Raw genomic sequence first — 13,292 nt, 5'->3', positions numbered from 1 at the left:
TGGTATATCGCCCAGCCACGTGGTATATCGCCCAGCCACGTGGTATATCGCCCAGCCACGTGGTATATCGCCCAGCCACGTGGTATATCGCCCAGCCACGTGGTATATCGCCCAGCCACGTGGTATATCGCCCAGCCACGTGGTATATCGCCCAGCCACGTGGTATATCGCCCAGCCACGTGGTATATCGCCCAGCCACGTGGTATATCGCCCAGCCACGTGGTATATCGCCCAGCCACGTGGTATATCGCCCAGCCACGTGGTATATCGCCCAGCCACGTGGTATATCGCCCAGCCACGCAGTATATTGTGTGTAAAGTCGAGGATTCTGTTTGTTCTTGTGTAATGGCCATGACAATACACGGCATTTCACTACCATTTTGTACGGCCCTCTGTTCCTTCTCGGCTTCGACGTCTCTTAGCATGCGATATGCTGCAGCAAATGGGCTGATTTTTTGTAAATGGACGGCAATTTGGTTCATGAGTTCAGCATCAGACTTTTCGTTTTCTTTTAGGTTCATCCTTTGTTCTGTCGCCTCATTTGTATCAATGATGTATAATTGTGCTAATTTTGGTGGTTGTCCTATTTCTGGGTGAAGTGTTCCAGTGCGATGGTAGATCTGGCCGTGAATTTTAAAACAATGCGGTCCGAATCCAGGGGGCGCTGCAGTGTTGGCGCCCGTCGCTGATTGTTCGAGGCCGGCTGGCGGGATTTCCGGGACAGACAGACAATTAGACCCTTAGACAACACAATGGCGGCACTTGACAGCAGTGGAGGACGATGATGATTCCAGAATTCGCAGCAGACTGTGCCTGTCGCTGATTGGTCGAGGCCTGGCAGCCTCGACCAATCAGCGACGTGGGATTTCCAGGACAGACAGACAATTAAACGCTTAAGACAATTATATATATATAGATATAGATTACTACATAGGACAGAGGTTGAACGCTGGACTGAGAGAGGGCGCAACCCGAAGTGACGTGCTGAGAGCGGGTCTGTGACAGAGGGGTCCGTGACGGAGGGGTCCGTGACGGAGGGGTCCGTGACGGAGGGGTCCGTGTCGGAGGGGTCCGTGTCGGAGGGGTCCGTGTCGGAGGGGTGCGTGTCGGAGGGGTCCGTGTCGGAGGGGTCCGTGACGGAGGGGTCCGTGACGGAGGGGTCCGTGACGGAGGGGTCCGTGTCGGAGGGGTCCGTGTCGGAGGGGTCCGTGTCGGAGGGGTCCGTGTCGGAGGGGTCCGTGTCGGAGGGGTCCGTGTCGGAGGGGTCCGTGTCGGAGGGGTCCGTGTCGGAGGGGTCCGTGTCGGAGGGGTCCGTGTCGGAGGGGTCCGTGTCGGAGGGGTCCGTGTCGGAGGGGTCCGTGTCGGAGGGGTCCGTGTCGGAGGGGTCCGTGTCGGAGGGGTCCGTGTCGGAGGGGTCCGTGTCGGAGGGGTCCGTGTCGGAGGGGTCCGTGTCGGAGGGGTCCGTGTCGGAGGGGTCCGTGTCGGAGGGGTCCGTGTCGGAGGGGTCCGTGTCGGAGGGGTCCGTGTCGGAGGGGTCCGTGTCGGAGGGGTCCGTGTCGGAGGGGTCCGTGTCGGAGGGGTCCGTGTCGGAGGGGTCCGTGTCGGAGGGGTCCGTGTCGGAGGGGTCCGTGTCGGAGGGGTCCGTGTCGGAGGGGTCCGTGTCGGAGGGGTCCGTGTCGGAGGGGTCCGTGACGGAGGGGTCCGTGACGGAGGGGTCCGTGTCGGAGGGGTCCGTGTCGGAGGGGTCCGTGTCGGAGGGGTCCGTGTCGGAGGGGTCCGTGTCGGAGGGGTCCGTGACGGAGGGGTCCGTGACGGAGGGGTCCGTGACGGAGGGGTCCGTGACGGAGGGGTCCGTGACGGAGGGGTCCGTGACGGAGGGGTCCGTGACGGAGGGGTCCGTGACGGAGGGGTCCGTGACGGAGGGGTCCGTGTCGGAGGGGTCCGTGTCGGAGGGGTCCGTGACGGAGGGGTCCGTGACGGAGGGGTCCGTGACGGAGGGGTCCGTGACGGAGGGGTCCGTGTCGGAGGGGTCCGTGTCGGAGGGGTCCGTGACCAGCGCTTTCTACCTCTTTTTTCCTCATAGATTGTAAGCTCTTGTGCTCGGCCCCTCGCTCCTCCTGTGAATTGCGGGGGCCTCATAGTCTGCTGATGGCGTGTAGGTGGGGTCTGTCCTGCTGCCGTAGTGGAGTCAGCGGCTGCAATGTGAACAGAGACCTAACCCTGTGTCCTCTCCCACAGGCGGTGCAGATCCCCACCTACTCCGAGCAGGAATATCAGCTGTATCTGCATGACGACGGCTGGACTAAGACGGAGTCCGACCACTTGTTTGACCTTTGCCGACGTTTTGACCTTCGCTTCATCGTCATTCACGATCGCTACGACCACCAGCAATTTAAGGTAAGAGCCGCAGATGGTGGGCAGCGGGGGTCCCGTCATCAATGAACACCCCATGGCCTCCCAGTATAACTCCACAATGGACGCTCCGGGCGTTGTCTTTCCGTGGTCCATTTCCAGCACGTGTAAAGGCCGAGCCATCCGGCCACGACTTGTGTCCTCGTGCAGAGCAGCAACTAATGGCCACTGATCGCCAGTAGTAGTGTCACTAGGCCCAGAGCAGGCCTGACACTAAAGTCGACAGAGCTGCGCTAATTGTCCTCCTTAAAGGGGTTGTCCCACTGTGTGTTCTGGAGCGCAGCGCTCCTGATTGATTGAACAATGGCCTTGATGCTCCTTCACCCCGGCCTCTGTGTTCTGCCATGATGCGAGCAGACGCAGCTTTCCACCTTCAGCATCGGAGTCTCTGGCCAGGAACAGGTGCTCCAGCGACATGGCCACCAGCCACTACTGGTAGAATTCAGAAGAGGCAGTAACCTAGGTAATGAGCAATAAACCAAGTACAAAGCCTTTCATCTTTAAAGAGAACCTGCCATCAGGATGTTATACCCCAAACTGATAGCAGGTATATAAAGGCACTTTATTGCTCTCCTCCTCCTCCCTGCCTAGTCCCCTCCACTGCTGTCTCCTGTCTCTAGGTCACTGCACTCACAGCTCTCCTCCTCCTCCCTGCCTAGTCCCCTCCACTGCTGTCTCCTGTCTCTAGGACACTGCACTCACAGCTCTCCTCCTCCTCCCTGCCTAGTCCCCTCCTCTGCTGCCTCCTGTCTCTAGGACACTGCACTCACAGCTCTCCTCCTCCTCCCTGCCTAGTCCCCTCCACTGCTGTCTCCTGTCTCTAGGACACTGCACTCACAGCTCTCCTCCTCCTCCTCCCTGCCTAGTCCCCTCCCCTGCTGTCTCCTGTCTCTAGGACACTGCACTCACAGCTCTCCTCCTCCTCCCTGCCTAGTCCCCTCCTCTGCTGCCTCCTGTCTCTAGGTCACTGCACTCACAGCTCTCCTCCTCCTCCCTGCCTAGTCCCCTCCACTGCTGTCTCTAGGTCACTGCACTCACAGCTCTCCTCCTCCTCCCTGCCTAGTCCCCTCCCCTGCTGTCTCCTGTCTCTAGGACACTGCACTCACAGCTCTCCTCCTCCTCCCTGCCTAGTCCCCTCCTCTGCTGCCTCCTGTCTCTAGGACACTGCACTCACAGCTCTCCTCCTCCTCCCTGCCTAGTCCCCTCCTCTGCTGCCTCCTGTCTCTAGGACACTGCACTCACAGCTCTCCTCCTCCTCCCTGCCTAGTCCCCTCCACTGCTGTCTCTAGGTCACTGCACTCACAGCTCTCCTCCTCCTCCCTGCCTAGTCCCCTCCCCTGCTGTCTCCTGTCTCTAGGACACTGCACTCACAGCTCTCCTCCTCCTCCCTGCCTAGTCCCCTCCTCTGCTGCCTCCTGTCTCTAGGACACTGCACTCACAGCTCTCCTCCTCCTCCCTGCCTAGTCCCCTCCTCTGCTGCCTCCTGTCTCTAGGTCACTGCACTCGCAGCTCTCCTCCTCCTCCCTGCCTAGTCACCTCCACTGCTGTCTCCTGTCTCTAGGTCACTGCACTCGCAGCTCTCCTCCTCCTCCCTGCCTAGTCCCCTCCACTGCTGTCTCCTGTCTCTAGGTCACTGCACTCACAGCTCTCCTCCTCCTCCCTGCCTAGTCCCTTCCCCTGCTGTCTCCTGTCTCTAGGTCACTGCACTCACAGCTCTCCCCCTCCTCCCTGCCTAGTCACCTCCACTGCTGTCTCCAGTCTCTAGGTCACTGCACTCGCAGCTCTCCTCCTCCTCCCTGCCTAGTCACCTCCACTGCTGTCTCCAGTCTCTAGGTCACTGCACTCGCAGCTCTCCTCCTCCTCCCTGCCTAGTCCCCTCCACTGCTGCCTCCTGTCTCTAGGTCACTGCACTCACAGCTCTCCTCCTCCTCCCTGCCTAGTCCCCTCCTCTGCTGCCTCCTGTCTCTAGGTCACTGCACTCACAGCTCTCCTCCTCCTCCCTGCCTAGTCCCCTCCACCGCTGTCTCCTGTCTCTAGGTCACTGCACTTATAGCTCTCCTCCTCCTCCCTGCCTAGTCCCCTCCTCTGCTGTCTCCTGTCTCTAGGTTACTGCACTCATTGCTCTCCTCCTCCTCCCTGCCTAGTCCCCTCCTCTGCTGTCTCCTGTCTCTAGGTTACTGCACTCACAGCTCTCCTCCTCCTCCCTGCCTAGTCCCCTCCACTGCTGCCTCCTGTCTCTAGGTCACTGCACTCACAGCTCTCCTCCTCCTCCCTGCCTAGTCCCCTCCACTGCGGTCTCCTGTCTCTAGGTCACTGCACTCGCAGCTCTCCTCCTCCTCCCTGCCTAGTCCCCTCCACTGCTGCCTCCTGTCTCTAGTTCACTGCACTTATAGCTCTCCTCCTCCTCCCTGCCTAGTCCCCTCCACTGCTGTCTCCTGTCTCTAGGTCACTGCACTCACAGCTCTCCTCCTCCTCCCTGCCTAGTCCCCTCCACTGCTGTCTCCTGTCTCTAGGTCACTGCACTCGCAGCTCTCCTCCTCCTCCCTGCCTAGTCCCCTCCACTGCTGCCTCCTGTCTCTAGTTCACTGCACTTATAGCTCTCCTCCTCCTCCCTGCCTAGTCCCCTCCACTGCTGTCTCCTGTCTCTAGGTCACTGCACTCGCAGCTCTCCTCCTCCTCCCTGCCTAGTCCCCTCCACTGCGGTCTCCTGTCTCTAGGTCACTGCACTCACAGCTCTCCTCCTCCTCCCTGCCTAGTCCCCTCCACTGCTGTCTCCTGTCTCTAGGTCACTGCACTCGCAGCTCTCCTCCTCCTCCCTGCCTAGTCCCCTCCACTGCTGCCTCCTGTCTCTAGTTCACTGCACTTATAGCTCTCCTCCTCCTCCCTGCCTAGTCCCCTCCACTGCTGTCTCCTGTCTCTAGGTCACTGCACTCGCAGCTCTCCTCCTCCTCCCTGCCTAGTCCCCTCCACTGCTGTCTCCTGTCTCTAGGTCACTGCACTCGCAGCTCTCCTCCTCCTCCCTGCCTAGTCCCCTCCTCTGCTGCCTCCTGTCTCTAGGTGACTGCACTTATAGCTCTCCTCCTCCTCCCTAGAGACAGGAGGCAGCAGTGGAGGGGACTAGGCAGGGAGGAGGAGGAGGAGAGCTGTGAGTGCAGTGACCTAGAGACAGGAGGCAGCAGTGGAGGGGACTAGGCAGGGAGGAGGAGGAGAGCTGTGAGTGCAGTGACCTAGAGACAGGAGGCAGCAGTGGAGGGGACTAGGCAGGGAGGAGGAGGAGGAGAGCTGTGAGTGCAGTGACCTAGAGACAGGAGACAGCAGTGGAGGGGACTAGACAGGGAGGAGGAGGAGAGCTGTGAGTGCAGTGACCTAGAGACAGGAGACAGCAGTGGAGGGGACTAGGCAGGGAGGAGGAGGAGAGCAGTGAGTGCAGTGACCTAGAGACAGGAGACAGCAGTGGAGGGGACTAGGCAGGGAGGAGGAGGAGAGCAGTGAGTGCAGTGACCTAGAGACAGGAGGCAGCAGTGGAGGGGACTAGGCAGGGAGGAGGAGGAGAGCAGGGAGTGCAGTGACCTAGAGACAGGAGACAGCAGTGGAGGGGACTAGGCAGGGAGGAGGAGGAGAGCTGTGAGTGCAGTGACCTAGAGACAGGAGACAGCAGTGGAGGGGACTAGGCAGGGAGGAGGAGGAGGGGAGCAGTGAATGCAGTGACCTAGAGACAGGAGGCAGCAGTGGAGGGGACTAGGCAGGGAGGAGGAGGAGAGCTGCGAGTGCAGTGACCTAGAGACAGGAGACAGCAGTGGAGGGGACTAGGCAGGGAGGAGGAGGAGGAGAGCTGTGAGTGCAGTGACCTAGAGACAGGAGACAGCAGTGGAGGGGACTAGACAGGGAGGAGGAGGAGAGCTGTGAGTGCAGTGACCTAGAGACAGGAGATGGCAGAGGAGGGGACTAGGCAGGGAGGAGGAGGAGAGCAGTGAGTGCAGTGACCTGGAGACAGCAGAGGAGGGGACTAGACAGGGAGGAGGAGGAGAGCTGTGAGTGCAGTGACCTAGAGACAGGAGGCAGCAGAGGAGGGGACTAGGCAGGGAGGAGGAGGAGAGCTGTGAGTGCAGTGACCTAGAGAAAGGAGATGGCAGAGGAGGGGACTAGGCAGGGAGGAGGAGAGCAGTGAGTGCAGTGACCTAGAGACAGGAGACAGCAGAGGAGGGGACTAGGCAGGGAGGAGGAGGAGGAGAGCAGTGAGTGCAGTGACCTAGAGACAGGAGATGGCAGAGGAGGGGACTAGGCAGGGAGGAGGAGGAGGAGAGCAGTGAGTGCAGTGACCTAGAGACAGGAGATGGCAGAGGAGGGTACTAAGCAGGGTACCTGTGAGTGCAGTGACTTAGAGACAGGAGGCAGCAGTGGAGGGGACTAAGCAGGGTACCTGTGAGTGCAGCATTTACCCCCTGCACCTGCCAAGCATTATCATACAATTTCAGGTATGGATTTCTCTGTAACAGCAAAGTTTGTTTCCACCAGAAAGTTGAGGGTTCTCCCAGCCATGAGGCTCCTGAATGTAGCTGCCATCAGTTTGGAGTGTAAGATCCTGATCATAATACAAATAGAATTAATTGCTGCTGTGCCGGAAGTCCTGACCCAAATATCCTTCACCAAGCACAAACATGAATGCATCTGCTTTAGGGAAACTTCATCTTCATTTACTTTTTCTGTTTGCAAACTGTGAACCTCAAAATTCTCCCAACAACTAAAATTCTGTGTAGAAAATATATGAAAACATTCATCGGCATCCTTGTGGAAAAACAGTGCAAAAATGTCAGTCACCCAACAAAAGAAAATATTACAGCCACATACTGAAAAAGACTAAATGGAGGTCTGGATGGCGAGCAGCAGCGGGACCTGAACCCAGCAGCTATGGCAAGTGTGTGTGACGAGGGTCCGGGAGGTTCTTTGCTTGTAAACCCCACTGCTGTTATGTCCATGACGGATCACACACAGTCATCATCCCCCTATAAGTAGAGCTGGAGTTCCCCTGTAATGCCAATTCCCTCTCGCTGATCACAGAAAAGGTCAACTGAGGATCTGAAGGATCGTTACTACGCCATCTGCGCCAAGCTGGCAAACATTCGTGCCACTCCGGGCACCGACCTGAAGATTCCAGTGTTCGATGCCGCCCATGAGAGAAGGAGGAAGGAGCAGCTGGAGAGGCTTTATAACAGGACCCCGGAGCAGGTGAGAGGTCTGAGGAGTCATATATGGGGTATGTGGGGTTACACCAGGCTGTGGAGGGGTGTGAGGAGTCATATATGGGGTATGTGGGGTTACACCAGGCTGTGGAGAGGTGTGAGGAGTCATATAGGGGGTATGTGGGGTTACACCAGGATGTGGAGGAGTCTGAGGAGTCATATAGGGGGTATGGGGGGGGTTATACCATGCTGTGGAGGGGTGTGAGGAGTCATATAGGGGGTATGTGGGGTTACACCAGGATGTGGAGGGGTGTAAGTAGTCCTATAGGGGGTATGTGGGGTTACACCAGGCTGTGAAGGGGTCTGAGAAGTCGTATGGGGGTATGTGGGGTTACACCAGGCTGTGGAGGGGTGTAAGGACTCATATTTGGGGTATGGGGGGTTACACCAGGATGTGGAGGGGTGTAAGTAGTCCTATAGGGTGTATGGGGGGGTTACACCAGGCTGTGGAGGGGTGTAAGGAGTCATATAGGGGGTATGTGGGGTTACACCAGGCTGTGGAGGGGTGTGAGGAGTCATATATGGGGTATGTGGGGTTACACCAGGCTGTGGAGGGGTGTAAGGAGTCATATAGGGGGTATGTGGGGTTACACCAGGCTGTGGAGGGGTGTGAGGAGTCATATATGGGGTATGTGGGGTTACACCAGGATGTGGAGGGGTGTAAGGAGTCATATAGGGGGTATGTGGGGTTACACCAGGCTGTGGAGGGGTCTGAGAAGTCGTATGGGGGTATGTGGGGTTACACCAGGATGTGGAGGGGTGTAAGTAGTCCTATAGGGTGTATGGGGGGTTACACCAGGCTGTGGAGGGGTGTAAGGAGTCATATAGGGGGTATGTGGGGTTACACCAGGCTGTGGAGGGGTGTGAGGAGTCATATAGGAGGTATGTGGGGTTACACCAGGCTGTGGAGGGGTGTGAGGAGTCATATTGGGGGTATGTGGGGTCACACCAGGCTGTGGAGGGGTGTGAGGAGTCATATAAGGGGTATGTGGGGTTACAACAGGCTGTGGGGGGGGGGGTGAGAAAAGTCATATAGGGGGTATGTGGGGTTACCCCAGGCTGTGGAGGGGTGTGAGGAGTCCTATAGGGGGTATGTGGGGTTACCCCAGGCTGTGGAGGGGTGTGAGGAGTCCTATAGGGGGTATGTGGGGTTACCCCAGGCTGTGGAGGGGTGTGAGGAGTCCTATAGGGGGTATGTGGGGTTACCCCAGGCTGTGGAGGGGTGTGAGGAGTCCTATAGGGGGTATGTGGGGTTACCCCAGGCTGTGGAGGGGTTGTCAGGCTGTACTTGTCTTGGGTTAGGGTGTGATGTGCCCCCATGGGACAGGACTGGTGAGTGACAATCGTCTGTTCTTAATGTGATATTTCTTATATATTTTACCCCCAAAAGGACATGAAGCCCCCTCATCGCTCGTCACAATTCACTGCAGTTCTTTAGTATTGCGACATATTGTAAAATGATCTGAACCGCACCCCAAGATGGCATCTCCAGGGTGGGGGGCTCCTAATAGGTGACGGATGGGACCCCGCTACCTGCTGTCTAACCCTTTACATGCCATTGCCAGCAGCTTCTGTGGGGTTAAACAGTTGCTGTTGGAGGCAGGTGTCGGCGGCCCCCTACACTGCTGCCGCCGCAGGCCAGGAGGGGGTTAATGGCCGGTCGGCACGCTGCCTTCACCCCATGCTTCACCTTCCCAGCTGGTGAGGAGGTGCGGGCGCCACTAGGGGCCACGTCCGGGGGTCACGGCAGTGGTGTTCGGTCACTTTCTTGCTGCTCTCGGCCCCTTCTGCCTCCCGCGGCTGCACAGGATGATCCCCGCCAGGCGGACTTGTTAGCTTTTAGCTTTGGGATCTAAGAAGCGTTTTTCTTGAACCGCGGTCTCCTCCTGACCCCGTGAGCAGAGTGTGCCGATAGCGGGGAGGACGGCGTTGCCGGTCAGGGTGAGGGCGCCCTTTTTGTGCTCATCACTTTGGCGCAGCTCCTGTAAAGCTGGGAGGAGGCAGCGGAGCAGGAAGGTTGCTCGTATTCTCCCTTTTAGCTCAGTTGCTCTCGGGGTCCGCACTTTCTGGATTTGAAGTCCGTCTGCTCCGTGCAAGTTTTCAACTCGATTTTACACTTTGTTCCTTCCCAGGCATTAAAATCCTGCCGAGAATGGCGACACGTCCGTCATCCAGTGCTGTCCGGAGCCTGCGGCATTTCTAGCCGTGACCTGGTGCCATGTGCTGCAGAAACAAGCGGCCAGCACTGGGGGGGGGGGACGCACCTCACTTTGGGGGTCTTTGTTCTTAGTCTTTGACTGTTTTTCTGTGAACATTGTCAGTTCTGCAGCTTTCTAGTCTACGTATCTGTGCTTGCTGCTAGTGACTGGAAGCCCACAACTGCAGGGTGGTGAGTGGTCTGGAGCGCTGGCGAGATGACGGGGCCCCAAGCACTGGCGGATTAATGGTCAGGAGTGCTGGTGGGATGAAGGGGTCCCGAGTGCTGGCGGATGAGTGGTCCGGAGCGCTGGCAGGGTTACGGGACCCCAAGCGCTGGCAGATAAATGGTCAGGAGTGAGTGCTGGCGGGATGAAGGGGTCCCGAGTGCTGGCGGATGAGTGGTCTGGAGCGCTGGCGAGATGACGGGGCCCCAAGCACTGGCGGATTAATGGTCAGGAGTGCTGGTGGGATGAAGGGGTCCCGAGTGCTGGCGGATGAGTGGTCCGGAGCGCTGGCAGGGTTACGGGACCCCAAGCGCTGGCAGATAAATGGTCAGGAGTGAGTGCTGGCGGGATGAAGGGGTCCCGTGTGCTGGCGGATGAGTGGTCCGGAGCGCTGGCAGGGCTACGGGACCCCAAGCGCTGGCAGATAAATGGTCAGGAGTGCTGGTGGGATGAAGGGGTCCCGAGTGCTGGCGGATGAGTGGTCCGGAGCGCTGGCAGGGCTACGGGACCCCAAGCGCTGGCAGATAAATGGTCAGGAGTGCTGGTGAGATGACGGGGCCCTGAGCGCTGGCGGATGAATGGTCAGGAGCGCTGGTGGGATGACGGGACCCCAAGCGCTGGCAGATAAATGGTCAGGAGTGCTGGTGAGATGACGGGGCCCCGAGCGCTGGCGGATGAATGGTCAGGAGCGCTGGTGGGATGACGGGACCCCAAGCGCTGGCAGATAAATGGTCAGGAGTGCTGGTGGGATGAAGGGGTCCCGAGTGCTGGCGGATGAGTGGTCCGGAGCGCTGGCAGGGCTACGGGACCCCAAGCGCTGGCGGATGAATGGTCAGGAGCGCTGGTGGGATGACGGGGCCCCGAGCGCTGGCGGATGAATGGTCAGGAGCGCTGGTGAGATGACGGGGCCCCGAGCGCTGGTGGATGAATGGTCAGGAGTGCTGGTGTGATGACGGGGCCCCGAGCACTGGCGGATGAATGGTCAGGAGTGCTGGTGGGATGAAGGGGTCCTGAGTGCTGGCGGATGAATGGCCAGGAGTGCTGGTGGGATGAAGGGGTCCCGAGTGCTGGCGGATGAGTGGTCCGGAGCGCTGGCAGGGCTACGGGACCCCAAGCGCTGGCAGATAAATGGTCAGGAGTGCTGGTGAGATGACGGGGCCCCGAGCGCTGGCGGATGAGTGGTCCGGAGCGCTGGTGGGATGACGGGGCCCCGAGCGCTGGTGGATGAGTGGTCCGGAGCGCTGGTGGGATGACGGGGTCCCGAGTGCTGGCGGATGAATGGTCAGGAGCGCTGGTGGGATGACGGGGCCCCGAGCGCTGGCGGATTAATGGTCAGGAGCGCTGGTGGGATGACGGGGCTCCGAGGGCTGGCAGATGAATGGTCAGGAGCGCTGGCGGGATGACGGGGCCCCGAGCGCTGGCGGGATGAATGGTCAGGAGCGCTGGTGGATGAATGGTCAGGAGCGCTGGCGGATGAATGGTCAGGAGCGCTGGTGGGATGACGGGGCCCCGAGCGCTGGCGGATTAATGGTCAGGAGCGCTGGTGGGATGACGGGGCTCCGAGGGCTGGCAGATGAATGGTCAGGAGCGCTGGCGGGATGACGGGGCCCCGAGCGCTGGCGGGATGAATGGTCAGGAGCGCTGGTGGATGAATGGTCAGGAGCGCTGGCGGATGAATGGTCAGGAGCGCTGGTGGGATGAATGGTCAGGAGCGCTGGCGGATGAATGGTCAGGAGCGCTGGCGGGATGAATGGTCAGGAGCGCTGGCGGATGAATGGTCAGGAGCGCTGGCGGGATGAATGGTCAGGAGCGCTGGCGGATGAATGGTCAGGAGCGCTGGCGGATGAATGGTCAGGAGCGCTGGCGGATGAATGGTCAGGAGCGCTGGCGGGATGACGGGGCCCCCAGCGCTGGCGGGATGACGGGGCCCCGAGCGCTGGTGGATGAATGGTCAGGAGCGCTGGCGGGTGAATGGTCAGGAGCGCTGGCGGGATGACGGGGCCCCGAGCGCTGGCGGGATGACGGGGCCCCGAGCGCTGGTGGATGAATGGTCAGGAGCGCTGGCGGATGAATGGTCAGGAGCGCTGGTGGGATGACGGGGCCCCGAGCGCTGGCGGATTAATGGTCAGGAGCGCTGGTGGGATGACGGGGCTCCGAGGGCTGGCAGATGAATGGTCAGGAGCGCTGGCGGGATGACGGGGCCCCGAGCGCTGGCGGGATGAATGGTCAGGAGCGCTGGTGGATGAATGGTCAGGAGCGCTGGCGGATGAATGGTCAGGAGCGCTGGTGGGATGAATGGTCAGGAGCGCTGGCGGATGAATGGTCAGGAGCGCTGGCGGGATGAATGGTCAGGAGCGCTGGCGGATGAATGGTCAGGAGCGCTGGCGGGATGAATGGTCAGGAGCGCTGGCGGATGAATGGTCAGGAGCGCTGGCGGATGAATGGTCAGGAGCGCTGGCGGATGAATGGTCAGGAGCGCTGGCGGGATGACGGGGCCCTGAGTGCTGGTGGGATGACGGGGCCCCGAGCGCTGGCGGGTGAATGGTCAGGAGCGCTGGCGGGATGACGGGGCCCCGAGCGCTGGCGGATGAATGGTCAGGAGCGCTGGCGGGTGAATGGTCAGGAGCGCTGGCGGGATGACGGGGCCCCGAGCGTTGGCGGGTCATTCCATGGTAACTTGCGTTACACTCGCTGGCTCCAGGCCGCTCTTTGAAGGCACAATTAGCAGTGAATGTAGATTGTACATTAAACTTTTCTCGATAGATTTCAACACAGTTTGATTTTTCAACAATAAAATTAAATCCAGAATACAGAGTTATTACTGGTAACTTACGTTACACAAAGTGGAAAGGCGAGTGTCCATATCCTGAGTCTGAGGAATGTTCTGGTAAACGGGGAGAAGCGCGAGATTGTAGTAAAACACCAGAGTCCCGGCAATAACACATTTATTATAACCTCTCAACTTAAAAGCAACAGTTATTATTACAAGAAATGTAGATGACTGACGTTACAATGTCACCATCCATTGGATGAAACTTCTTGTCAGGTAAGTTACCACCATCTTTGTAACGTGAGTTACTGTGCCGTACCGTAAACTGCCATGGAATGACCGGCGGATAAAGGGTCAATTGGCGAGCACTCGACGGGCGCGGATGTGCTGGTGATCGGGGCCGATGGTCTGTGGTCAGTAAGTGATGAGATCACTGCACACGTACAA

General features: G+C 59.1%; 1 protein-coding gene across 1 annotated transcript in view; it reads left to right on the top strand.

The window, feature by feature from the left end:
• Positions 1 to 13,292, top strand: part of LOC138648155 (DNA methyltransferase 1-associated protein 1-like) — a 66,000-nt gene that overhangs the window by 28,934 nt on the left and 23,774 nt on the right. Inside the window, exons 4-5 of the mRNA XM_069737658.1 lie at positions 2,239 to 2,397; positions 7,471 to 7,638. Coding sequence (XP_069593759.1) covers positions 2,239 to 2,397; positions 7,471 to 7,638 — 327 coding nt within the window. The remainder of the gene's footprint in view (positions 1 to 2,238; positions 2,398 to 7,470; positions 7,639 to 13,292) is intronic.

Source organism: Ranitomeya imitator, chromosome 8 (genome assembly GCF_032444005.1).
Source record: "Ranitomeya imitator isolate aRanImi1 chromosome 8, aRanImi1.pri, whole genome shotgun sequence".
NCBI lineage: Eukaryota > Metazoa > Chordata > Amphibia > Anura > Dendrobatidae > Ranitomeya > Ranitomeya imitator.
Note: the sequence above shows the minus strand (reverse complement) of the source record. Positions and strands in the feature narration are given on the sequence as shown.